Source organism: Coptis chinensis, chromosome 9 (assembly GCF_015680905.1).
Source record: "Coptis chinensis isolate HL-2020 chromosome 9, ASM1568090v1, whole genome shotgun sequence".
Classification (NCBI taxonomy): domain Eukaryota; kingdom Viridiplantae; phylum Streptophyta; class Magnoliopsida; order Ranunculales; family Ranunculaceae; genus Coptis; species Coptis chinensis.
In genome coordinates, this window is record NC_141464.1 from 23,632,738 (window position 1) to 23,656,873 (window position 24,136).

General features: G+C 36.2%; 2 protein-coding genes across 2 annotated transcripts; both read left to right on the forward strand.

The window, feature by feature from the left end:
* Positions 1-9,312: 9,312 nt before the first annotated feature.
* Positions 9,313-10,943, forward strand: LOC147475255 (serine acetyltransferase 1, chloroplastic-like). Its single transcript, XM_086582969.1, has one exon. The coding sequence runs from the start codon at positions 9,761-9,763 to the stop codon at positions 10,769-10,771; it is 1,011 nt and encodes a 336-aa protein (XP_086439095.1). The 5' UTR covers positions 9,313-9,760; the 3' UTR covers positions 10,772-10,943.
* A 9,834-nt stretch (positions 10,944-20,777) lies between these two features.
* Positions 20,778-21,236, forward strand: LOC147475256 (uncharacterized). The gene has a single exon (XM_086585351.1). It carries the CDS (start codon positions 20,778-20,780, stop codon positions 21,234-21,236), a length of 459 nt encoding a protein of 152 aa, XP_086441477.1.
* Positions 21,237-24,136: the final 2,900 nt, after the last annotated feature.

Consider the following 24,136-nt stretch of genomic DNA (forward strand, 5'->3'; position numbering starts at 1 on the left):
ATTTTGTAGTGTAATGTACTCTGAATAAAAATTTTAATATAAGGGGTTATTTTCAGTATGCGTGGTTGTTTCATATTGATCCCACCTTCCCAACTTGTTTGGGGGTGGTTTTATCAATTCAAGCATTATTTTTATAACCCTCGTGTTAGAATTTATTGCGGAGTCAAGGTGAAAATATGGCCGTTTAGGCATATCTATGATTGAGTATCATTGTAGGATGAAACCTAGATTAAATAGGTACATTCTATCATAAAATCAACCTAAAAGATACTGGGTTTGAATTAGAATAAAGAAAATGAGTTGTTTCCGTTTTTGGGTTTGGAAATTTTAGGATTTCCGGAAACTGCCGTAATTAGTTTTGGCAACTTCCCGATCCATTTTAGCAACTTTAAACCTATATAAACTTGATACAATCTATCCTCACAACTCACACTACACCTAAACTCCATCACTCACCTTTCACTCCCGCGATTCCCTCGTTTCGGCTCATTTTCCGAAGTTTACGCGAACTCCGAAGCATTTCGCCTCTACAGGCGCGACTTCGCGTTCAGATATATTTTTTCTGAGTTTTGTCGAAGCCCGCGCCTCAAGCCGAAAGCGACCGCTCAAACACTGGAAATTTCAATTTCTTCAGAAGCGACCACCGCTCTATCGAGCGCACTCGGCGCCGACTTCCGTGGACCAGAAAATTTCCAGTTTTTTCGCCAGAGTATCCGGATCATTCGCAGCTATTCAAAAGCGTAATTTTGAGATGACATCTCCAACATTGATACCGAAACAGTCTTTTTCAAGATTTGTTCCAAAGCACTACTTATGGTGCTTGGTTTCGCGAAGCAATCACATTCGTTGGCTGGGAGCCGCTTATGGTAAGACCGGATGCACTTTATTCTCCGACTCTAGCATCTTATTTTTACGATAACTGCATTTTCTTTGAAAGACCAGATGGAGAACAAGTGTTCTCCATCAACATTGATAATGAACCAATGGAAATTACCAGGTTCTTGCTAGCATTTGTTCTTGGATCCGGCTATGCCCACAATGAAATACAAGACCCATGGTGCTATTGGGTCGATAATATGTATGTCTACACTTATGAGTTTTGCATGAGTCGTATGGTGCGGGCATTTTCCGTGATTGAGGACCAAGGGAATATAACGTCGCGCTTTGGTAGCCCGTCCATGAACATAGGAACTGCTATGTTTTGGATCATGCTAAACATTTTCGGGAATGGCATTTTTCTTCTCGTGAATGATGCCACTTGCAGCCGCCTTCCTTGCTTTAGCCACGGGACGATGTGTCATGACCTTCCCCGAACCTTGATGTCTAGTTTAGCTCGATCCCATAGCATGAGGCATAAGTACCTTCTTATGCCCGTTCTAGTTTCTCGTATTATGCTATGTTTCTTTCCCCGCTTTTTGTACATGCTTCACGGATTGATTACGGCCGATTAATCGCATTTACCCCACCAATAGTATTATTCGATCTTTCCGCAATGACTTGGCAAGGGTGGAGGATACAACCTCATTTGGTTGCACCTTACACCCCGGCCGCACCAAGTGGGCTCTTAATAGGTTAGCAATAATAGATGATAAATGGCGGAAGCCCGACAAATTATCATGGCATGGCAGATCGCTGAAGGAACCTCACTTCTTTATGGAAGAAGAGAATGAGGAAGATGACGAGTAATGCGGGGGGATAAGGTAAGTTTTCATTCTAGTTAGTGTCTGCTTATGTCCCAAGCAATTTCATTCTTGTTAACCCCATGGGTAGAATTCGTATAAAGTTGTGTCAGTTTTTATTTCCTATATTAGTACGTTCTAACCTTGTTTTACAGATGTTCCCGAATTTCACGCTTCAATGGTATTTTTCTTACCCTCTTTATTTAATTGCTTTGAGGACAAAGCATGCTTTTTGTTTGGGGGGGGGGGGCATAGAAACACGTGTAATTAAGGCATCTGTTAGGATATAGATATGTATAATATGCATTTGTTTCTAGTTAAAATTTCAAAAATATAAATAAATAAGTTATGCTATACACTTAGGAATATTGGTATTGTTTCTTTCTCCATGCTCTTAACAATCTAGAAGTCTCACGTAGCTGTTGCATCAGAATAATTGTTAGAAACTTAGGTTAATATTTAGGTAATAATCTTTGCATCTATCTATAAATATATTACATGAGTATCTATGATTGTTAGCAGTAAGTTTCTGAAATCTATGCTAGAGTACTTATTCTACAAATCCTGTGAGAATATAGCCTAAAGCCTTATATGAACGAAACATTTGAGAAATGACACAAGGAGAAGTAAAATCCGATAGATATCACACGCCCACTTGCTTGATCACTATGCCATATCCTAAGCGAGAATTTAGGCCCTTTTTGGATCGATATAGCCAAAATTCAAACCTATGAATTATTTCCGCTAGTTAAGCCCTCTGAGCCTTTCTTTAGCCTTTCATAAACCACAATCCCTTTACCCTGTTACAAAAACAAAAACAAAATAAAAAATAAAAATAAATCAGCCTACCCAATTTAGAATAAGTCTGAGAATAGAATGAGGAAGAAAGAAGAAGAGAAAACCCCCGTAAACAAAAAGTTAGTTAATTGTTTGCAGAAAATAAAGAAAAGAAGTTTCCATCCAAGGAAAAGAAAAATAAAAATAGAAATAAAATAAAAACTCCAAAAATAGAATAAAAGGGAGTCAAAAGCCAAAAAAAAAAAAAAAAAAAAAAAAAAAAGAAATAGAAAAATATGGCTAAGGATGGAAACAAAGTGTAGAAGCAAAAGTAAATAACAAGGTTTTCTCTAGTTACATAATATGAAGACTCTATTATCTCAAACTTGTCCTTTTTGAATATCCATTTCCTTCCTTCTTAAACCATCTCTAATCCCCATGAACACCTAATAAAGACCTCTAGCTCAATTAGGAATAGGCTAGTGTGATAGTAAGTTGCAGATGTGTTTGATCGACTCGCTTCCTTTTGTTGTCATTGAGATTGTAAGGGAAAGTGTGCCCATCACAAGACTAGAGTAGCTAAACTTGAGTGGAAAAATCAGAGTGTTGTATCTTGACTATTATTGTGAGAACTCTACTTAAGGACGCCATTCCGAAGTTTCGAAACGGACCTGCTAGACATTTCATAGTATTACTCATTGTATATATGTTTATTATAGATGATTGATTATTATGCATATATTAGCTTAGGTTTTGACTTGGTTATTCTTGTTCATAGCTAGTGAGATGTATAGATAGTTTGGAGCATGAATAAGGAAACAATAGTTTTATTTCTTAGTCGTTGTAGTATAGATGAAGTTTGTGAGTACCTTCATCGAAAACTCTCACGAGGTTATAACTCGTCCCACTAGGGAATTCCTAGTGGTTTAAGGCCTTGTTGCATATGGTCAATGCAATCGCACTCGGCGAAACGAGAAGTAGATAGAACTCCATTTTTGGTCACTTATGTTAATTTCTCGTCTTTGCCTGAGGACAAGCAAAATGCTGTTTGGGGGTGGTTTGATAAGAGCCTAAAACTGTAGTTTTAACCCTTTAACAGTCATACTTTTAGACCAATTATGTGAGTAATAATTAAGAGTCAACACTGATTACGTGTTTTTATGCATTTTAGGCTTCAAAGTCCATTATGTGCAGAAATGTGCCACTTTAGCGAGATAAAGGAGCAAAGGTCCGTTACTAAGGAGTTCCATGATTAAAGGCCAAGTTTCGAGAAGACAAAGCCTTTCTAAAAGCCCGGTCAAAAGCTGAAAAGTCGACGCGGGCCAAAACAGCACACAAAGTTAGCAGAACTTCCGAAGGACATATCTTTGGACTCAGACCTCGGAATGGGGTCTACCTTATGTCAAAACGACCGGCTCGGAAAGAGATTTCCAATGGTCTAAGCCTTGACCCAATCAGAGGATAAGAAGTGGATGAAAAGTCTGTGGAAGCCAACTGCAGCTGAAGAGGCCTTTTGGATTTGAAGACTGGGTTTTGGGCCCGATTCTCTCGCCCAAAACATGGCTCCAAGCCCATGCACGATTTTGGATCTGAATGTATAAAAACAAAAGCTTAGCTCTTTGTTAGTGGTAGTTAGTTAATGGTAGATAGTTAGACCTAGAAATAGATTAGATTAGTAGCCTCCATTAATGAATTCTAGATCTAGTTTTTCATGTAGATTAATTAAGTTTAGTTCCATTTCAATTATTGTATTAGATTAAACCTTTGAATCTTGTTCTTCATTTTGATTAGATCAATAAAGTAGTATTTTTTTATCAATTTCGATTTTTGTCATTTCCATTTCTAGATCTAATTTCAATTCCCCCCCTTATTTCATTTTAGTCATTAAATTAGATTTCATTATTGTTTAATTAAGTAAATTTCAATTATTTATATCATGTTTAGTTTAATTGTAATCGGAAATGATTAAGTAATGATTCTCGGCTAAACCTCCATTAGAGGGGTTGAGAAGCCTTGATGAAAGCTTGATTCGAATAACGTAGATTCGTCGTAATTTCCTTTCCCACTCTAGAAACGTTTAGTTCACCATGAGAATGGGTTTAATCGCTTCACATGCTAGTTATTAATTGGTAGAAATGCCATGTGTAATTAAGGATTAGGAAGAACCAATTGTTCTCAAGGGCGCTCAATTCGGATTACTGACGATTCATCGTTAATAGGATTAAGTCGAAGTTAAGGTGGAATCAATCCCCTAACTCCTTATCATAGAATCAACGTAGCATTCCCTTAGTTATTCCCATCATCGACTAGTTGCATTTCGTGGGTAGTTGCATCGTAGTCTAGTTGCCTTTTTCGTAAATCTCTCATTAGACTTTAAGTTTAGAGTACTTACACTTGAGAACATAGCATGCGAAAGGACTAAGAGTGGAACGAATCACTCTACTCCACTATATCTCATAGACTTGAGAGTAGAAACTTTGATAAAGATAAAGCATCATAAGAATTAGTTTTAGTTTACTTACGTTTTGAGTTCATCGCTTTATTTCGTAGGTAAAACTATTAAATTTTTACTATTTTCAGCAAACATGGGAAGCCCAAGCCTGTTAGGAGGCCCAACCCTAATTTCTCCTCATGGTCCCTGTTGTAGCCTATAAATAGAATACTCTCTCTCTTGCCAAAATTCACAATTCATTGTTCAAAAAAAGAGGCAAGAAAAGTAGATTCAAATTCGTTTATGATCTTGAGAGAAAGAAGGGGATTGGCAGATCGTTGCCCACACAACATCCAATCTGTTCTAAAAAAATACAATAGAAGATCAAGCGGTTGATTTCGGATTTGATAAAGCTTGGATTCTCAGAGTTTTCTAAATCGGATTCAAAGGTATGTTTCCAATCACAAATTGTGGACACCCATTAATTCCGCTACGCGTGGTGTTCGCGGTTTGTAGAAATTTGCATTCTGAATAACGGTTCCTACAACTCTGGAGCCTATGAGCTCAAGAGAGCGTTCTGCTCACAGAGAGCGTGTCAGCATAAGAAAGCGTATTGCTCACTGAGAGCATTCTCACTGAGTTGATCCTAGAGTTATAGGTCCTCAACTAGTGAGAATTGGAGAGGCTCTAGAGCCTATGAGCTCAAGAGAGCGTTTTGCTCACGGATAGCGTGTTAGCTTAAGAAGGCTTGTTGCTCGTGGAGAGCGTGTTAGCTTAAGAAAGCTTGTAGTTCGCTGAGAATGTTCTCACTGAGTTGATCCTTGAGTTATAGGTCCTTAACTAGTGAGAATTGGAGAGGCTCTGGAGCCTATGAGCTCAAGAGAGCGTGCTGCTCACAGAGAGCGTGTTAACTTAAGAAAGCGTATTGGTCACTGAGAGCATTCTCACTGAGTTGATCCTAGAGTTATAGGTCCTCAACTAGTGAAAATTGGAGAGGCTCTAGAGCTGATGAGCTCAAGAGAGCGTTCTGCTCATGGAGAGCGTGTTAGCTTAAGAAAGCGTATTGCTCACTGAGAGCATTCTCACTGAGTTGTTCCTAGAGTTATAGGTCCTCAACTAGTGAGAATTGGAGAGGCTCTGGAGCCTATGAGCTCAAGAGAGCGTTCTGCTCACGGAGAGCGTGTTAGCTTAAGAAAGTGTATTGCTCACTGAGAGAGTTCTCACTGAGTTGATCCTAGAAGTATAGGTCCTCAACTAGTGAGAATTGGAGAGGCTCTGGAGGCTATGAGCTCAAGAGAGCGTTCTGCTCACGGAGAGCGTGTTAGCTTAAGAAAGTGTATTGCTCACTGAGAGAGTTCTCACTGAGTTGATCCTAGAAGTATAGGTCCTCAACTAGTGAGAATTGGAGAGGCTATGGAGCCTGTAAGCTCAAGAGAGTGTGCTACTTAGGTGGGCGTCAGGACCTAAGTGAGTCTGCCTGCGCTAGTGAGTTGGCGGCTCTAGTGAGCGTCATAATTTGGAGATCGTAGTTGATAGTTAGCCTGGACAACAGGAGTTTAGGCGACCTCTGGGTTCTTGTCAACTGGAGCGGAGGCGACCTCTGGGGTCTTGACAATAGGAGCGGAGGCGACCTTTGGGGTCTTGACAACAGGAGTTGCAGCGACCTCTGGGGTCTTGACAATAAGATCTGAGTCGACCTCCGGGGTCTTGTCAACAGGAGCGGAGGCGACCTCTGAGGTCTTGACAATAGGAGCTGGGGCAACCTTTGGGGCCTTGATAACAGGAGCAGAGGCGACCTCTGGGGTCTTGTCAACAGGAGCGGAGGCGACCTCTGTGGTCTTGATAATAGGAGAGAAGTGGTGACGCTATGTAGCATTTGAGCTTGAGTGAGCGTTATACTCAGTTGGGTGTCGTGACCGAAGTGAGTCGGTGGGCATCCTAATTTGGAGATCGTCGTCAATAGCTAGCCCCAGATTTATTTTTGAAGTCTTAATTGACCTGTACCAAATGTGAGCTAACACCAAAGAGTTAGTTCGAACTAACAGTAGTAATTCTGGAGATGCATAGAGCATAATAACTGAATTGAGCCTATTGAGATGGCAATGACTATCCCCAGTTTGGAGATGGCTGTGGCTAGCCCCTAGTTTGGAGCTTGAAGAACATGTACATAATGCGAGTTGTACAAAATGCGATCTAACACCAAAGAGTTAGTACGAACTAACAGTAGTAATTCTGGAGATGCATAGAGCATAATAACTGAATTGAGCCTATTGAGATGGCAATGAGTAGCCCCAGTTCGGAGATGGCTGTGGCTAGCCCCTAGTTTGGAGCTTGAAGAACCTTACAAAATGCGAGCTAACACCAAAGAGTTAGTACGAACTAACAGTAGTAATTCTAGAGATGCATAGAGCATATTAACTGAATTTAGCCTATTGAGATGGCAATGACTTACCTCAGTTCGGAGATGGTTGTGGCTAGCCCCTAGTTTGGAGCTTGAAGAACCTGTACAAAATGCGAGAGTAGTAATTATGGAGCTTGATTGACTTCACTCTGATCGATTCTTTGCGACAGCTTGTTGATTTGCTGGTTAACTTCATGGATACCGTCCTCTGCTATTTTGCCAGTAGGATTTTGCGCGTCTACTTGTGCTCGTAATACAACATTCTTCTGCCTGAGCAGGGTGATGTGCTCGTTCATGGTACCTAGCTGACTTGTTAAGTTCTTGCTTTGAGCTTCGAGGCTTGCCATGCTTCGTGGGCTTGAGGATTTTTCTTTTGGTTTTAGGATTTGTGAAGTGGTTTATCAAGAAATCGAGACCACAGATGGGGCCAATGTAAAGGAGCGTTTTAGTTAACCTTCACATGCGAGGTAGGAGGGAGAATGAGGTTAAATATGGTAAAGACCGAGTTCGTTGATGAGCGAACTGCCTACGTATCTTCTCTTGATTCTGGGGGGAGAGAAGAATCAGGTCTGACGTAGTTCCAGCGGGGGGTATTTATAGTTGTTGAGCAATGTAAATCTGTGCAACACGTGTAAAGACGAATACAGTTGTGTGGTTGAGATCTGGGAAGCGTGTATGGCGGGTGTTAGTAGGAATCCCGCAATGATGGGGGTGGTTGGGTTGTGCCAGTACGGCTCTGGTAATGATTGCATCTGGATAATGGATGACGTCACTAGATGGAACATTCCGCATGAGGGTGTGCGAGTTGAGCTACTCTGGAGCGAGCTCATATGACGAACATCTTAGATCGTGTATGCGGAAGGTGGTGTAAGTTGCTCGAAGCGAAGCCGAGTATACCACTTTGCGTCGTGAATTGCTATGCAGCAAGTTCGGAGGACGAGGACATGAGGTCGGTGCGGTATTTCTGTTTGTGCTGGACACGTGTGTGGTATTCATTGGATGTGAATACTACTCGCTCAGAGTTATTACTTATCTTTCAGTGACTGTGAAAACATGGTGATGGAGTAACCAATGTCACTGAGGTTAAAGGACATAGATCGCAGTGGCTGTGAGCCTTTGACACAAGCCACAAGATTACAATTGGGTGGACGCGCTCGAAGTACAAACTACTTGCTTTAATGAGATGGTAGGTTGGGTATTTGGGGTGTACTTGGGGTGTATATATCCAATTACCCAAAGCATACTACTTGCCAGTGGACAGAAGCTTCACCACACATCGTGCACTTTCTTTTGATGTTGGACAGAGTGAACTCCCACCACGATAAAAAGGTGAATGAGTCCATAATGAGGTCCTGCCTTTAAATCTCTAGCTTTTCTTGGCGTCCTTTGGCGAAGGCGAATCATCATTGGGTTCCTTTCACAGTCCCACGGTCTTTTTTTTTTGACTTTCGAAGAAAATTTGACATATCATTATTTGCCAATTCAATTTTGGATTGATTCCTCAAGTTGCAATTCTCTTTAGTCAATTTTCCAGTTCAATTCAACAGGAAGAAAGGTTCTAACTACTTCTAACCCAACTAAGAACCTACAAATAGCAATGCTTCACTGCCTCAGTGACCAACTCACATGTAGAAACCTGTGTCCTTAAAAATTAACAGGGAATATTTGTATGAGCAATGTTCGATTGTGCAGTCTTAATTCGTCAGATGTAATTATGCCATGTTTCTATAATCTTCTAATTTTATGGCTAGGTGAAACCGTGAAGATGAAGTAGTTTCAGTGAAACAGAACAAGAAGTAAGTATGGAACTTGATGGCAACGTTACTATTCGTAGTCAACAACCCAGTCCATACTTCAAAGTCCAAGCTACAAGTGAATCAATACGAACTTAAATTATAACTTAGTTCGTCATCTCAAACGTCACAGCTTCTAGGCAGGCTTTTAGAGTTGAAAAATCAAAGACAGAAACGGAACACATACATTGACTCACACACGCCACCTGAAGGCTCTAATTTCACTGACTGTATAATGACATCTCAGTGCAAAACCTTTATAAAATTGGAATCAAATTGCTGAAATCTTCTGATCCTGGCATCTGCTTCTGTGAAACATAATAATGGATTTGGCTTTGGAACTAGGTGATCCTTTACTATATTGTTTGCCGACGTCTTACATTACATCAGCTCCACTAAATTCGTGTCCAACCCGTAGACCAGCCAAATTTTAACTGATTATATTATGATCGGTCATTATTATGATTCCCAAAATTATCTCATCTCATTTGCCATGAAAATTCTGGTCACTCCACATTCCCTTCTCCTCCACCCTATATAATACATCCAATCCGTATTCCACTCCAACTTCATCTCACAATCTCATAATTATTTTCCTTTTCCTTCTTCTTTTCTCTACATCTTCTTCCTTGTTAGTTTCAAATTCTAGTGAACACTTTTACGTACCATCGAAGTTCAAATGGCAGCTTGTGTTCACAATTCTAGAGCCGAGATCATGACAACACGTCTTGCTTCTTCGTCTTCTGATCCGTCCAAGAGTGAGAGTTCTAAATGTAAGTATGCGTTATATGCAAGACCAGCCAGTTTTTGCAATCTTGTTTCATGCTCACCCATCAAGCCAGATCATCCGAAACAAAGTGATAACAGACTTGATGAAGATGATGATATTTGGCTTAAAATGAGAGAAGAAGCGCAATCCGATATGGAGGAAGAACCGATCTTATTCAATTATTATTACGCGTCTATCTTATCACACAAGTCTCTTGAGAGTGCACTAGCCAATCACCTAGCTATGAAGTTAAGCAATTCAAGTCTTTCAAGCAATATTCTCTTAGAAGTTTTTTCAAGTGTTTTCAATGAGGATCAGGAGATTAGAAGAGCTATCAGAGATGATATCAAGGCTGTGAAAGAAAGAGACCCAGCTTGTATTAGTTTAGTACATTGTATGTTAAATTTTAAAGGTTTCTTGGCATGTCAAGCTCATAGAACAGCGCATAAATTATGGTCACAAGGTAGAAATGTATTGGCACTTGTAATCCAAAATAGGGTATCTGAAGTTTTTGCAGTGGATATACATCCAGGGGCTAAAATGGGTAGAGGGATATTATTAGATCATGCAACGGGAGTTGTGATTGGAGAAACTGCTGTAATTGGTAACAATGTTTCTATTCTACACAATGTTACATTAGGGGGTACAGGTAAAACAAGTGGAGACAGGCATCCAAAGATTGGCGATGGAGTGTTGGTGGGTGCAGGGACTTGTATATTAGGAAATGTTAGAATTGGTGAAGGAGCAAAAATTGGGGCTGGATCAGTTGTTTTAAAACAAGTGCCACCAAGAACTACTGCTGTTGGTAATCCTGCCAGATTGATGGGAGGTAAAGGGAATCCAATCATGTTGGATAAAATCCCAAGTTTGACTATGGATCATACCTCTCATATTTCTGAGTGGTCAGATTATGTAATTTGAATGGGGGAGTTGACCCAGAACCCTTCTTTTTGTCATGTTTTCCTTTGAATTTTTTAAGTTGTAATGGATAACTGAAGTTATCTTTAGGTACAGAGAAGATTGTTAAACATACACTGGGTTCAAGTTTTGAATAAGATGGCTTGTACATAATACTAGTTCAATTTTTGACTGAGATCGCTTGTTGAGTGTAGACTACTAACTCTAAGGCTATGCTTGATAGGAACTGTGGCAAATATAAATTTTGTTACCATTTACCACTGGCAAATTTGTTATGTAACAATTGCAAATAATTTGTGGCAAATTTAATTTGCCACTGTTTGATGATACTGTGGTAAATATCATTTGCCTTGATTTGCAACCAGTTTAATTGTCCAAATTTGCCACGGCAAATATTTTATTTTTTTCATTTTTTATGCTTTTAAAATATTTAAGATTTAAAAATTATAGTCACTCTCCAGACTTCACCAAATTCAAATTTCATGTATTGTAAATGAGTTGAATTTTCGAGCTGAGGGTGCTATGGTTCCCAGTCTTCTACTATCTATATACTAAAACAGAGACCTTTAAAGGAGGATTTTCTTTCTCTTATGTGACACTCTAATATGAGAGTTACCTTTTTCTCTATCTTATGTGACATTTTAATATGAAAGATAGTATTTTCTAATAGCCTATAATCCCACGTACATTGAATATCTTTACAGTTTGAGTGTATTTCTAATTCTTGTATTTAGAGAGTTTGAGTGTACTTCCAATTCTTATATATTCGATCAAATAAAAAAAAAATTACTAAAAAAAAATAGGTGATTTGTAGAAAGTAATTTCCTATTACGAATCAAACACTTTTAGTGTTCCAATTTTTATATATTTGATCAAATAAAAACAATTGCAAAAAAAATAGGTGATTTGTATAAACTAATTCCCTATTACAAATCATACAATTTTAGTGTCTATGATAAAACACCGACTTATTTCGAATATATCCTTAACACGGCTTCAAAACATAGTTAAAAACAATTATACAAAAAATAACATCACAAAATATATAATAGAAAATGAAAAAAAATAAAATAACGGCAAAGCAATAATGACAATTTTTTTTAAATATATATAATATTGATTGAAACTAACATAAAAAAATAATTAATGGGGAACTGAAAACTGGATACAAATGCATCGAACTAACCTCAAATAATATTTAACGGAAAATTGGAAACTTGATGCAAATACAAGCATTAAACTTATCTTAAAAATTAATTAATAGAAAATCGGAATATGGATAGAACTGCATTAAACAAACATCAAAGAATAATTAACTGAAAAATAAAACTTGGATGCAAATATATCAAACTAACATCAAAAAATAATTGTCGGAAAATCGGAAACTGGATGCAAATGCATTGAGCTAACCCTCAAAGATTAAATTAACCGAAAATCAGAAACTGGATAAAGCTGCATTGAACTAACTTCAAAGAAAAATTAATTATAAATTGGAAACATAACGCAAATGCGTGGAACTAATCTTAAAAAATAATTAACGGGAAATTGGAAACCGGATGCAATTACACTGAACTAATCTCAAAAAATAAACTGGATGGAAATGCATTGAACTGACCTCAAATAATATAACAATTAACAACATGAAATTGGAAATTGGATGCAAATGTATTGAACTAACCGAAAAGAATAATTAACGAGAAATCAGAAACTGGATGCAACTGCATTGAACTGATCTCAAAAAATAAATAACGGGAATTGGAAATTGGATGCAACTACATTGAACTAACCTCAAAATATAAATAATAGAAAATCAGAAACTGAATGCAAATGCATTGAACTAACCTCAAAACATAGTTGAGTTATATGTTGTGGGAATGTCTCGATAAGTATAGTTTTGCATTTAAAATGATATTTATCTTATCTCTTTCCGTATGATTGAGAACTCCTTGCTATTCAAGTAGCTTCAATATATATGAACTTCGCCTTATTAGGCAATCTCACAAAACTTCAATCAAACTTCTATTATTAAACAACAAAATGAAGTTGAAGGGTTTCATCAAAGGTGATTTTTTTTTAATGGAGAGTGAGGTTTTCACGTTATAAGAAATTTGGTTGAGTGATCAATATAATATTAATATATAATAGTTCTGCATATTTGCAAATATTTTTCAGAATAATTAATATAACAACACCCGTTCGTAGATAATCTTTGAAGATTCCACATGGTGAGTTATGTATAATTTAAATAATAATTAACGGGAAATCGGAAACTGGATAATCTTCGATGATCCCATGCACATAGTAAATTAAGCATAATTTACTTTTTATGTCATGTTTGCAAGGACACTACAGATGGATCAGTAGAAATTGATATTATACACCACATTAGATAATTATAAGGAAATCAGAAACTGGATTCAAATACATAACTGAGCTCAAAGAGTAATTAACGGAAAATTAGAAACTTTATGTAAATTCCATTAAACTAACGACAGAGAGTAACTAACGGGAAATTAGAAATTGGATGCAAATCCTTGAAAAATATTTAATCGAAAATCGGAAACGATATGCAAATACATCAAAGAAACCTCAAATAATAATTAATGGGAAACCGGAAACTGGATGCAAATGCATTGAACTTAACTCAAAAAATAATTAACATAAAATAAAAAACCGAATGCAACTGCATTGAACTAACCTCATAGAATAATTGGTGGGAAATCGGAAACTAAATGCAAATGCATTGAAATAACCTCAAAGAATAGTTAACGGGAAATCAGAAACCGGATATAATTGTATCGAACTAATCTAAAAGCATAAATAATCAAAAACTAGATGCAGATGTATTGAACTAACCTTAAAGAGTTATTAATGGGAAATCGGAAACTGGATCCAAATGCAATTAACTAATCTCATAGACTAATTAACGAAACATTAAAAAATAGATGAAACTGTACTGAACTAACCTAAATGAATTATTAACGGGAAATTATAAATTTGATGTAACTGCATTGAACTAACCTCAAAAAATAATTAACGGAAAATCGAAAAACTCGATGCAAATGCATTGAACTAACCTCAAAGAACAATTAACAAAAAATAAAAAATTGGATGCAACTGCATTAAACTAAAATCAAAGATTAACTAACGGGAAATCCAAAATTGGATGCAAATGCATTGAAATAACCTCAAAAAATAGTTAACTAGAAATCGGAAGTCGGATGTAACTGTATCGCACTGGCCTCAAAGCATAAATGTTCACTTTTTTAGCCTCCTCACATGAGTAATTACGAGTAATTAGGAATTCAAAACAAAAGTGAGTTTATAAAAACAGACTCTTACATGTATGCAAACTGTATAGAAATTGTAAACTATCCAACTAATCTAGAAAAACAATTAACGGGAAATCAGAAACTAGATGCAGATGTATTAAACTAACCTCAAAGAGTAATTAACGGGAGATTGGAACCTGGATGCAAATGCAATGAACTAATCTCAAACACTAATTAACGAAACATTGAAAAGTAGATGCAACTATACTGAATTAACCTTTTAATGAATAACTAACGAGAAATCATAGAGTGGATGCAATTGCACTGAACTAACCTCAAATAATAATTAACATAAAATCGGAAACTTGATGAAACTGCATTGAACTAACCTTAAAGAATAATTAATGAGAAATTGGAAACTGGATGCAACGTAATACATTAAACTAACATCAAAGAATAATTAATGAAAAATCAGAAACTTGATGCAAATGCATTGAACTAATAACCCTAAAACATATATGTATTATATGTAGGGGAATAAATGTTTCGACAAATATAGTTTTGCATTTCAAGTTGTGTTTATTATAATTCTTTTATTGTGATTGGGAATGCATTGCTATTCAAGTAGCTTCAATATTATATTTGCCACATTGGACATTCTCACAAAACTTCAATCAAATTTCTATTATTAAACCTAACAATAAAAAGAAGTCGATGAGTTTTATCAAGGTTTGATGCTTCTTTTTTATAGAGAGCGGTGTAAGAAATTTAAATGAGTAATTAATATAATTTTCATATCTCATAGCTATGCATAGTTGCTAATATTTTTTAGAATAATTTAATATAACGACACCCATTCGTAGGACACGTTCATGTGATAAATCTTTTCAAGTGGGAGTAGTGTATTCTTTGAGGATATAGAAACAATCAATCTGTTTTAGTGATTTGTACACATTAGTACGTAAGCCGAACGGTGATGATTTACCGCTAAATCACCATAAATCTAATAAAACTATTATACAAGCTAGATCGAGTTTAAGATAATTTCATTTGAAAATTATGGATTAATATTCTAAACCACAAAGTGAATAGGCTATTTCAATTTGATCCCTTAGTTTCCATGTACTTATGCACCATAATCGCTGCTCATTAACGTATTTCGGTTTATTTTCAATAAAAATATATTCTAATTTGAAAATTTGCTGCTAAATCACCATAAATCTAATAAACCTATTATACAAGCTAGATCGAGTTTAAGATAATTCTATTTGAAAATTACGGTGGCAAATTTTCGAATAAGAATATATTTTTATTGAAAATAAACCGGAATATGTTAATTACCAGCGATTATGGTGCATAAGCCTTTTCAGCACACAAAATATTTAATAGATCTCGGGCGTATGCCCGAGTCCAAAATCTAGTTAAAACTATAACAAGTGCATTATCCACGTCATCATCCGTAAGATCAGCTATAGTCAAAAACTCAAAATGTGTTAAGAGGACAAAGCCTCAATATCAGGACATGGACTATTTGCTCTTTGCCCTCTTTTTTCAACTGGAGTGGGGCTCTCTGCTTCTCCCACAGTCTCCCCATTGCCAATACCCAAACTGTTTCCACGACTTCCTATTTGTCTTCTACCACACACACACACACACCTACGCCACACCACCAAAAATCACCGCAACACACACATGCACATAAAATCACAACGCATGCACACACACTACTTACTCGCACCAAGAAATAAGACATGGAAGTAGCGGATCAACACCCACCAAAGGCAGAGGCAGCAAAGAATGAAAGGAGGCAAGAGCAAAGAAGCCATCACTAGCAGCAGCCACACTACCACCAAGAAGACCTAGAACCAAGAAGAAGAAGACTAACTCAAAGCAGACACCGGTCCACACTACTACAAAGACACATACCACACTACAGCAATGAAGCACCACCACACTCACACACAACCAAATTTCCATCAATAACAAATAAATGTTACAGACTAACAACTACAAAGAAATTTTACAGGTAACAATCACCCACAAAGAATGTTTCCCCTATCACGCTTATGAACCCAATTTCAAAGCAAACTTAACAATACAAAGAACGGATATACCCACAACCTACAAAGAAGCTAAAAACTCTTCTCAAATTTCTATGCTCTGTAATTTAACCCAAGAGAAATAATTCGATACCAAGAAAACAGAAACTCCATTCTTACCAAAATTACCAATTCTTATATGAATACTAATATGATGAAATTCAATCAAAGGGGTATGTTGTTATATTACCAACAAAGAAATATCGTTAGAAATAACTGAAGTAAGAAAACTCGAAAGAGTATCTTTGTTTTATCACTTGGTCTTGACCAAGAGTGTCAATTGGAGTAACAAGATCACCAACGTATTCTCTATACCGCTCTTCAAATTATCAAGTCTCACTGATTGGATAATTACCAACTCCAAATCAGTGTAGGAGAATGAGAAGAAGAGAAGGAGAGAAGGAGAGAGACCAGCAAACCAGGTTGGGGGCGACTCTATTGTTGTTCTTCACCAAGATATGAAAGAGCGAAGGGAGGGACGGTGAGATGTTCTCGGGCTTTTGTTTTTTGTTTTTTGGTTGGTGGCAAATCATGGCAAATTTGTGTGTTAATTTTTCATGGAAAAATTTATATACCTCTCCCAAGAATAAATTTTGCCATCAAAATCGTGGCAAATCCAAAAATTATTTGCAATGGGTCAAAAAACACATCAAACAGTGGGAAACAAATGAATAATGATATTTATTTGCATTTGCCATGACAAATAAGGCTATCAAACACAGCCTAAATCCTTGGTTCACCTGTCCATCATAAGAGGCCTATCTTGACTAATCCTTGGTTCGCATTACGCATCTTTTGGTTGCAGAACTTCGGATATTCTTTGCATTTCTCCACAAGTGAGCATGGCAGCGCGCAATATTTTCATTTTCTAGTGGGCAAGATGGGATTATGGAGGAGAAATGTCACACCCCACCCCGAATTTTCAGACAATTAAAACAGGGAATTATTCAAGATATAAATATCTCAATCGTCACCCTATTCAATCATTTGAAAACCCAGGATGAAATGAAAATCTATTAACCTATTATCAAACATGACAATAAAAAAAAATATGAGATCAAATTAAAACCGAAAAAACAACTCTTCACTCACGAATTCAAAAAACAACTAACCAACTTTATTACATCTGTCTCAATTCAAAACCATACACTCCATAAAACTTAAAACCAGAAGACTCTAAGAGAAAATCCAAATCAAGCAACCTCATCCACTGCACTCCATCATCTATCTTCCCAAGAACACACCCACGTTGCAAAAGAAAGCAAACATCGTTCAGCAAATTGAATTTACTAGCATGAGTAAGATTAAAAATAAAATATATAGTACTACATTCAATTTTCTAATAAATAAATAAAATATTACCAACCATTTCAACTTGAAAGACAAGATAGTTCCATTTTCCAAAATGGCGTGTAGTTTCTTCCAAGTAAGTTCATTATACATATTTTCAAACTAGTTAACAAACAAATTATACCTTACTTTTAATCTATCACGTCGTGTCAGGGTAGGGCAACGTCTTTGCATAAAATGTTAATAAGTCCTACCCTCCTACAAAACAAAGTTAGATTTTCCAAACGTAATCTTTTACATTATACATCTATTTCACTCTTACTGCAACCATCATGAGTATACATAATCAAACTGAAATATATCACAAATATCAATATTCATATCACACCACCACATCCATCATATCACACAAACCAGATACACATATTTTACTTAAAAATCACTCGTCTACTTATGAGAATGGGAAATATATCACAACTACGGAGTACATTTATCCCTCGTGAGTATCTACTCACACAAACCACATATACATTTCTTTATAAAAAATCATGTACATCATAATACATAAATATTAATATGTAATAATTCACTCATACGTAAAATCAATGTTTTACTTTATTTATTAATTATCTCATTGGCTCATTTATTAATAGACATTGCCCAACCTTTAGTTCATACTCCACAATTTGCACTTCACACATTTGCCAAATCACACATATCCGTGTGCCTCTCTCACACCAGTTACCACTACAAGACATATGTCCCAAGTGGGGATATCACCTCCAGGAACATACTTCCATATCTTGTAAACTCGTAACTTGTGAGTCACAACCATCTCTGGGCTTTCAATGCGCATAAACAAAGTCTATCTTGGGCATAAAAAAAATAATAGGTCATTCCCGTACATTCAAGGAATCCAGACCAGCCTACATTCCCATACACTTAAGGAATACAACCATCTCGCAAGACGAATACATTAGTTCATCTCTAAGGCGGTTTTTCATATGACATCATTAGTCATATACATTTATTTTCTTTTTCTTTTCAACAAAGAGGCATGGAGAGATCTAAAGATGTGGGCGACACATTAAATTTTTACAAGACCTTTTACAACACGTTTACACCCAAGAGTTCTCATTAAATGTAATTCTTTCATCTCATGAAATCATTTTATCAAGCAATACAATAATTACGAAACATACCAAATGCAATAGCCATTCAACTCACCTCATCATCAACTATATAAATTATATATATCAACATTTTCAATCACAAACAACACATTAATTGAATGCCTCATCAGCTAAAATACACTCCCAACCGGGAGCAACACTCTAAAAGAGTACAATCAAGTTTCACATACTATTTATCACAAATACTTTAAATTTCCAAGATACACTAACAAAATTCAATAACTAGCCATAACCAATTCTCCATATATTTTAATATTTACGATATAATAAAACATATACGCCAATATTTTCACAATAGTAAGAATATAACAAAAGTATAAACATTGACCATATAGTGCCATCATGCCAACACCCAAATTAAACACCTAACCATGTCCATTTTAGATCTTAGCTAATACTAACAACCATGTTAATATGTGCCTCGATTGACAACCCACCATTGAATTTCTCTGAAACTCTAACATGTCAGACTTCCTAGTGTAATAAAGTTACATATGAAATTTGAGATCAATCCAATAATGGGTTGACCTCCATCTAATCAGAAGCAAAAGACTGCGCACTGCAGTTGTCTGGCGTAGTTTCTACAATGACCATTCCCACTAATGGAAGCCTTGACAGAAACTTAACTGTTGGATAAATAAAAAAAATCTAATATGTCAGACTACAATGTGTCAGGAAACTATGGTTTAAATTTTATACAAATCTGAGTACTATAAGGTTTCCATCTAGGCAAAACAAAAGATTGTGCAAAAATAGTTTTATGAGTAGTATTTTATGTCCAATATTCATCTTCTTCACATATAACCCTACAATTCATTAATGTCTTCCTACATCCAATCTACATTTAAGATTCTACTATCATCATCAATTTCTCATTTCGATAATATACTTCAATGGTAATTTGTACCAATATAAACTATACATAAATCCATACTATCCAATTCATTATGACAATAGAACTCTCACAAGAATATTAATTTAGTATTATATCATGCATGTTCCAAAATAGTAGAATCAATGATAAGGTGTGTATAACACCATAAACATTCAATTCATCCCAAAAATCAACTATAGAGTTCATATAATAAATTCTCATAATCAATATCAGGCACTATTATGCAAAAATTAATATAACTTTCTAACCATATATCCAAATTGAACAAGCTATATACCAAAATGATCGTATTGAAAATACCTACGTTCCGTCATATGGAACTTTTCTGATATTTCTGACGGGTTTTGCAAAAAACCTCAATTACTAACGCTGCACTAATTAATTACAATATTGGCTGATAAATCTTATAAGCACACAAGTTAACAACCATATGAAACGGGCTAAAAAAATTACGAAATTAATACGACTGTTAGTAGAGACTTCCAGGAACCTACTCACAAAAATCTAGAATTTTCTGACGTCATGAATAATTCCTAAAAATCATACAAAACATATATTTAGAGAAAATCATAGCAAAATCATTTATTATCCAAAAACAGTGAAACATATGCCTAAACACATCTACTCAAAAGGTTCTATCTACATAAATTGGAATTATAGCACAACCATTCAAATATGAAAATCACTACATAGAGAACTTTTAACAACAATATATAATTTTTTGTAACTCTACAAAAATTAAATTCTTACTCAAGCTATGCAATAACTCAATATTCCTAGTATGTCTTTAATAAAATTAATAATGTTTGATCGCAAAATATAAATAAATCAATACTCATCTAATATAAATCATATGATAATCAACCAATTAAAATTTTAAAATAAATAAGGTTTAGCCTACTCACTTTGAATTAAATGCTAGTAAAAGAATACCAAAGCTTCCTTTTCTCCAATCCTTTTTCTTCTTTTTCTTCTTCTTCTTCCCCTTCTTTTATTTTTTTCAATAAAAAATATCCTACACATGATTTGGAGTTGGCGGCAGTAGTATTTGCTTTGAAGGTATGGCAACACTACCTGTATGGCGAGAGGTTTGAGTTGTACACAGATCACAAGAGCTTGAAGTATTTGTACCCACAGAAAGAGTTGAACATGTGACAATAGAGGTGGATAAAGTACATTAGCAGTTATGACTTTGAGATTCTTTATCATCCGGATAAAGGGAATGTGGTAGGTGATGCTTTGAGTAGCCAACATAGTGTGATGGCTTCACTTATGGTGCAGGAGTGGAAGTCACTTGAGGTTTTGGCTTTAGCAGATTTACATTTTGAATCAGGGACAGATAGAGCTTTTGTTCGTAGTTTGACAGTCCAACCTTCTTTGATGAGCAAGGTTTTGAACCTACAACTTAGTGATCCTTCTTTAGTACAATGCTTGGATGACTTAGTGCTTGATCTTTTTGATGATTGCCCTAAGACTTGGTCTGTGGATTCTGATGGTGCTTTGAGGTTTCGGGATAGACTATATGTTCCAGATAATGTTAAGTTGAAGGGAGATGAGATATTGGACGAGGGTCATAGGTCTCAGTTTACTATTTATCCTAGGGGTACAAAGATGTATCATGACTTGAAGAGGACTTTATGGTGGGAAGGTATGAAGAGGGATGTTGGAGAGTATGTGTCTCATTGTTTCACTTGTCAGCAGGTGAAGGCAGAGCATTAAAGGCCTTCAAGTTTGTTACAGCCTTTGGAGATTCCCATATGGAAATGGGAACAAATCTCGATGGATTTCATTGATGGACTACCTAAGTCCTTACGAGGAAACGAGTCGATTTGGGTTATTGTAGATCGATTGACAAAGTCTGCTCACGTTATTCCGATTGGAGTATATCGGAACACTGATAGATTGGCAGAGAAGTATATTTGGGAGGTGGTGAGACTTCATGGCATACCAGTTTCCATTGTGTATGATAGAGATCCACTTTTCACATAAGAGTTTTGGGATAGCTTCCAGCGTGCTATGGGCACGAAGCTAAACTTGAGCACTACATATCACCCTCAAACGGACGGACAAACAAAGCAGGTGAATCAGATATTGGAGGACATGTTGCGGTCATGCATCCTTGATTTTGGAGGTGGTTGGGAGGAACACAATCCTTTGGTTGAGTTTGCGTATAATAAAAGTTTTCATTATAGTCTTAGCATGACACCATTCGAGGCCCTTTACGGGAGGCCATGTAAATCACCAACGTGTTGGGCCGAGGTGGGTGATGGTGTCATACTTGGTCCGGACATTGTTAGGGATACTGCAGAGAATGTTAGTGTGATATGAGATTGGATTAAAACTTCTCAAAGCCAACAGAAGAGCTACACTAATCGAAAAAGGAAAGGAGTTGAGTTTGAAGTTGGGGACTATGCATTTTTGTAGGTGTCCCCTATGCGTGGTGTGATGAGGTTTGGGAAAAAGGGCAAGTTAATGCCTAGATTCATTGGACCATTTGAGATTGTTGCTCGCGTTGGTAGTGTGGCATATCAGCTCGCTTTGCTATCTACTTTATCTTCTATACATGATGTTTTTCATATTTCCATGCTTCAGAAGTGTGTGAAAGACCCGACACAGATTGTTAAGCTTGGCAAGATCGAGATTAATGACGATTTGACACACCCGGTGAAGTTGATCAGCTCCCAAATATGCATTTTATTACACTTATATTATTGCATTAGAGCCCTTCTTACGCATAATGAAAAGACAACTCATAGCTTTTATTGCATTTTTCAGGTTACAGAGAATTTCAGACCACTTATCATAAAAGTTGGGTCTTAGCACTAAAAAGAGCCTTAATCACACTTATTATGAAGATCAGAAGCTACTATGAAAAAGTGCTGAAAAAGTCAAAGTCAAAGGTCACTAACCTTGCTTCTTTTTGCGTGTTGAGATAGTATATGGATGATGTAGATAGATGATGGTCGTTAAACAAATAGAAGCGTATCAAAACCTAATTATCCCTCAATAAGTAAAGGATGAGTAGGGTATCGTTCCATATTTAACTGTATGTTATGTGAAGGGCAAGACTAGAAAGGGGGTTTGAGGGATTAAAAATTATGATTGTAGAGATTTTAGATTCTAATGCTAAACTAAACTAAATTAACTAAACTATTGAGAATTTATAAGAGAGGGAATTCAAGAGATTAGAATCCACCAATACTTTTGATCTGTGACCTTTTGCTTCATGGTTGTTCTCACAAGTAAACTACAATTAGGTAATTGAGTGAGTGCCGATGCCCTCTTGGACAAAACATCGTTAACGAATAACTCTACTTAAAGTTGTTCCTATGTTTATGCTATTAATATCTTCTTTCCATTTATGTGAGCTTGGGCAGCTATTCAATGAATCACCATCTAAGGCAAACACAATGAATACTTTTTTTTTATTCTAAAATAATACACAACTAGAAAAAAAGTAGAGAATAATAGTATAATATTCAATTACAATAAATAAAACCCTATTCTAGCATTATATTCAATTGCAATAAATAAAAGCATGTCACTAGCAAATATTCAATTGCAATAAATAAAACCCTAAACTAGCATGATATTTGATTGCAATAAATAAAAACCTTAATCTATACTTCCATCCCCTGGTCTGAGCAATGGAACTAATAACTAAAAATATAAAGAACTAATCTGATTGGAGAATACCATGAACCAAAAAAATCAACAAACCCTAAGCACCGGCTTCATCTTCTCCCTTGAAGGAGAAGATTAGCCTTCCATAAAGAAGAAAGAACATGAAGAACGAGAATAAGAAGAGTCGAAGAACATAAGACTAGAAAGACTAATTTATTAAGACTCGGCTAGTTAAAATCGAATATTTTATTATTAATCTCTCTCTGCCTCACGTTCTGGAGACAAGAGTATTAGTGAATTGGAAAATTACATGAGGCACTTAGGTCGTCTATTTATAGGGGACAATGAGTTCTAGAAGCATTCCAAACTGCCATTTGTTTTATAATACAAATTAACTTCTTTCAGAGTCCAACTTCATCTCCAAAACTGAGAAAGAATTGGCTACAGTGTCGTTTCATGCGTCTGGATGCACGATCCTTGCGTCTCAGATGCGAGAGTCATGTCTGGACGCATGATAGTCGCGTCTCAGATGCAAGACTCTATTTTTCCTCTTTTGCTCCATCCTTCTTTCCTCTTTTGCGGGCTTTGGTCTATGCAACGAATCCTTTGGTCTTGGGCTTCCAAATATGCTTTAAAATAGGTCCAAGTTGCATCTTTAATAGCTTCAATTCCTTGGACTTCTCCATGATTGTCCATGGGCTTCCCATCTGATCCTTAATGCCCTGAATTGCTCCGTTTTACCCTTTTTTCTCTAATATTCTACAAAACTCTCTCTTTCACCTGTAGAATCATAAAACATAACTTACAAACACTATTAGTCTACTAAGATGGCTAAACAAGAGGCATAATCGAGGGTTAAATTGCACTTTTTGAGCACTTATCAGTCACAGTCAAAGGTCAAAGCCCTCAACTCAGAAGACCAGAGATGGAGGCCCTTATCTCAAAATATGGCATTATCCAAAACCTATCTTAGTCAAGAAGAAATCAAAAAGCAA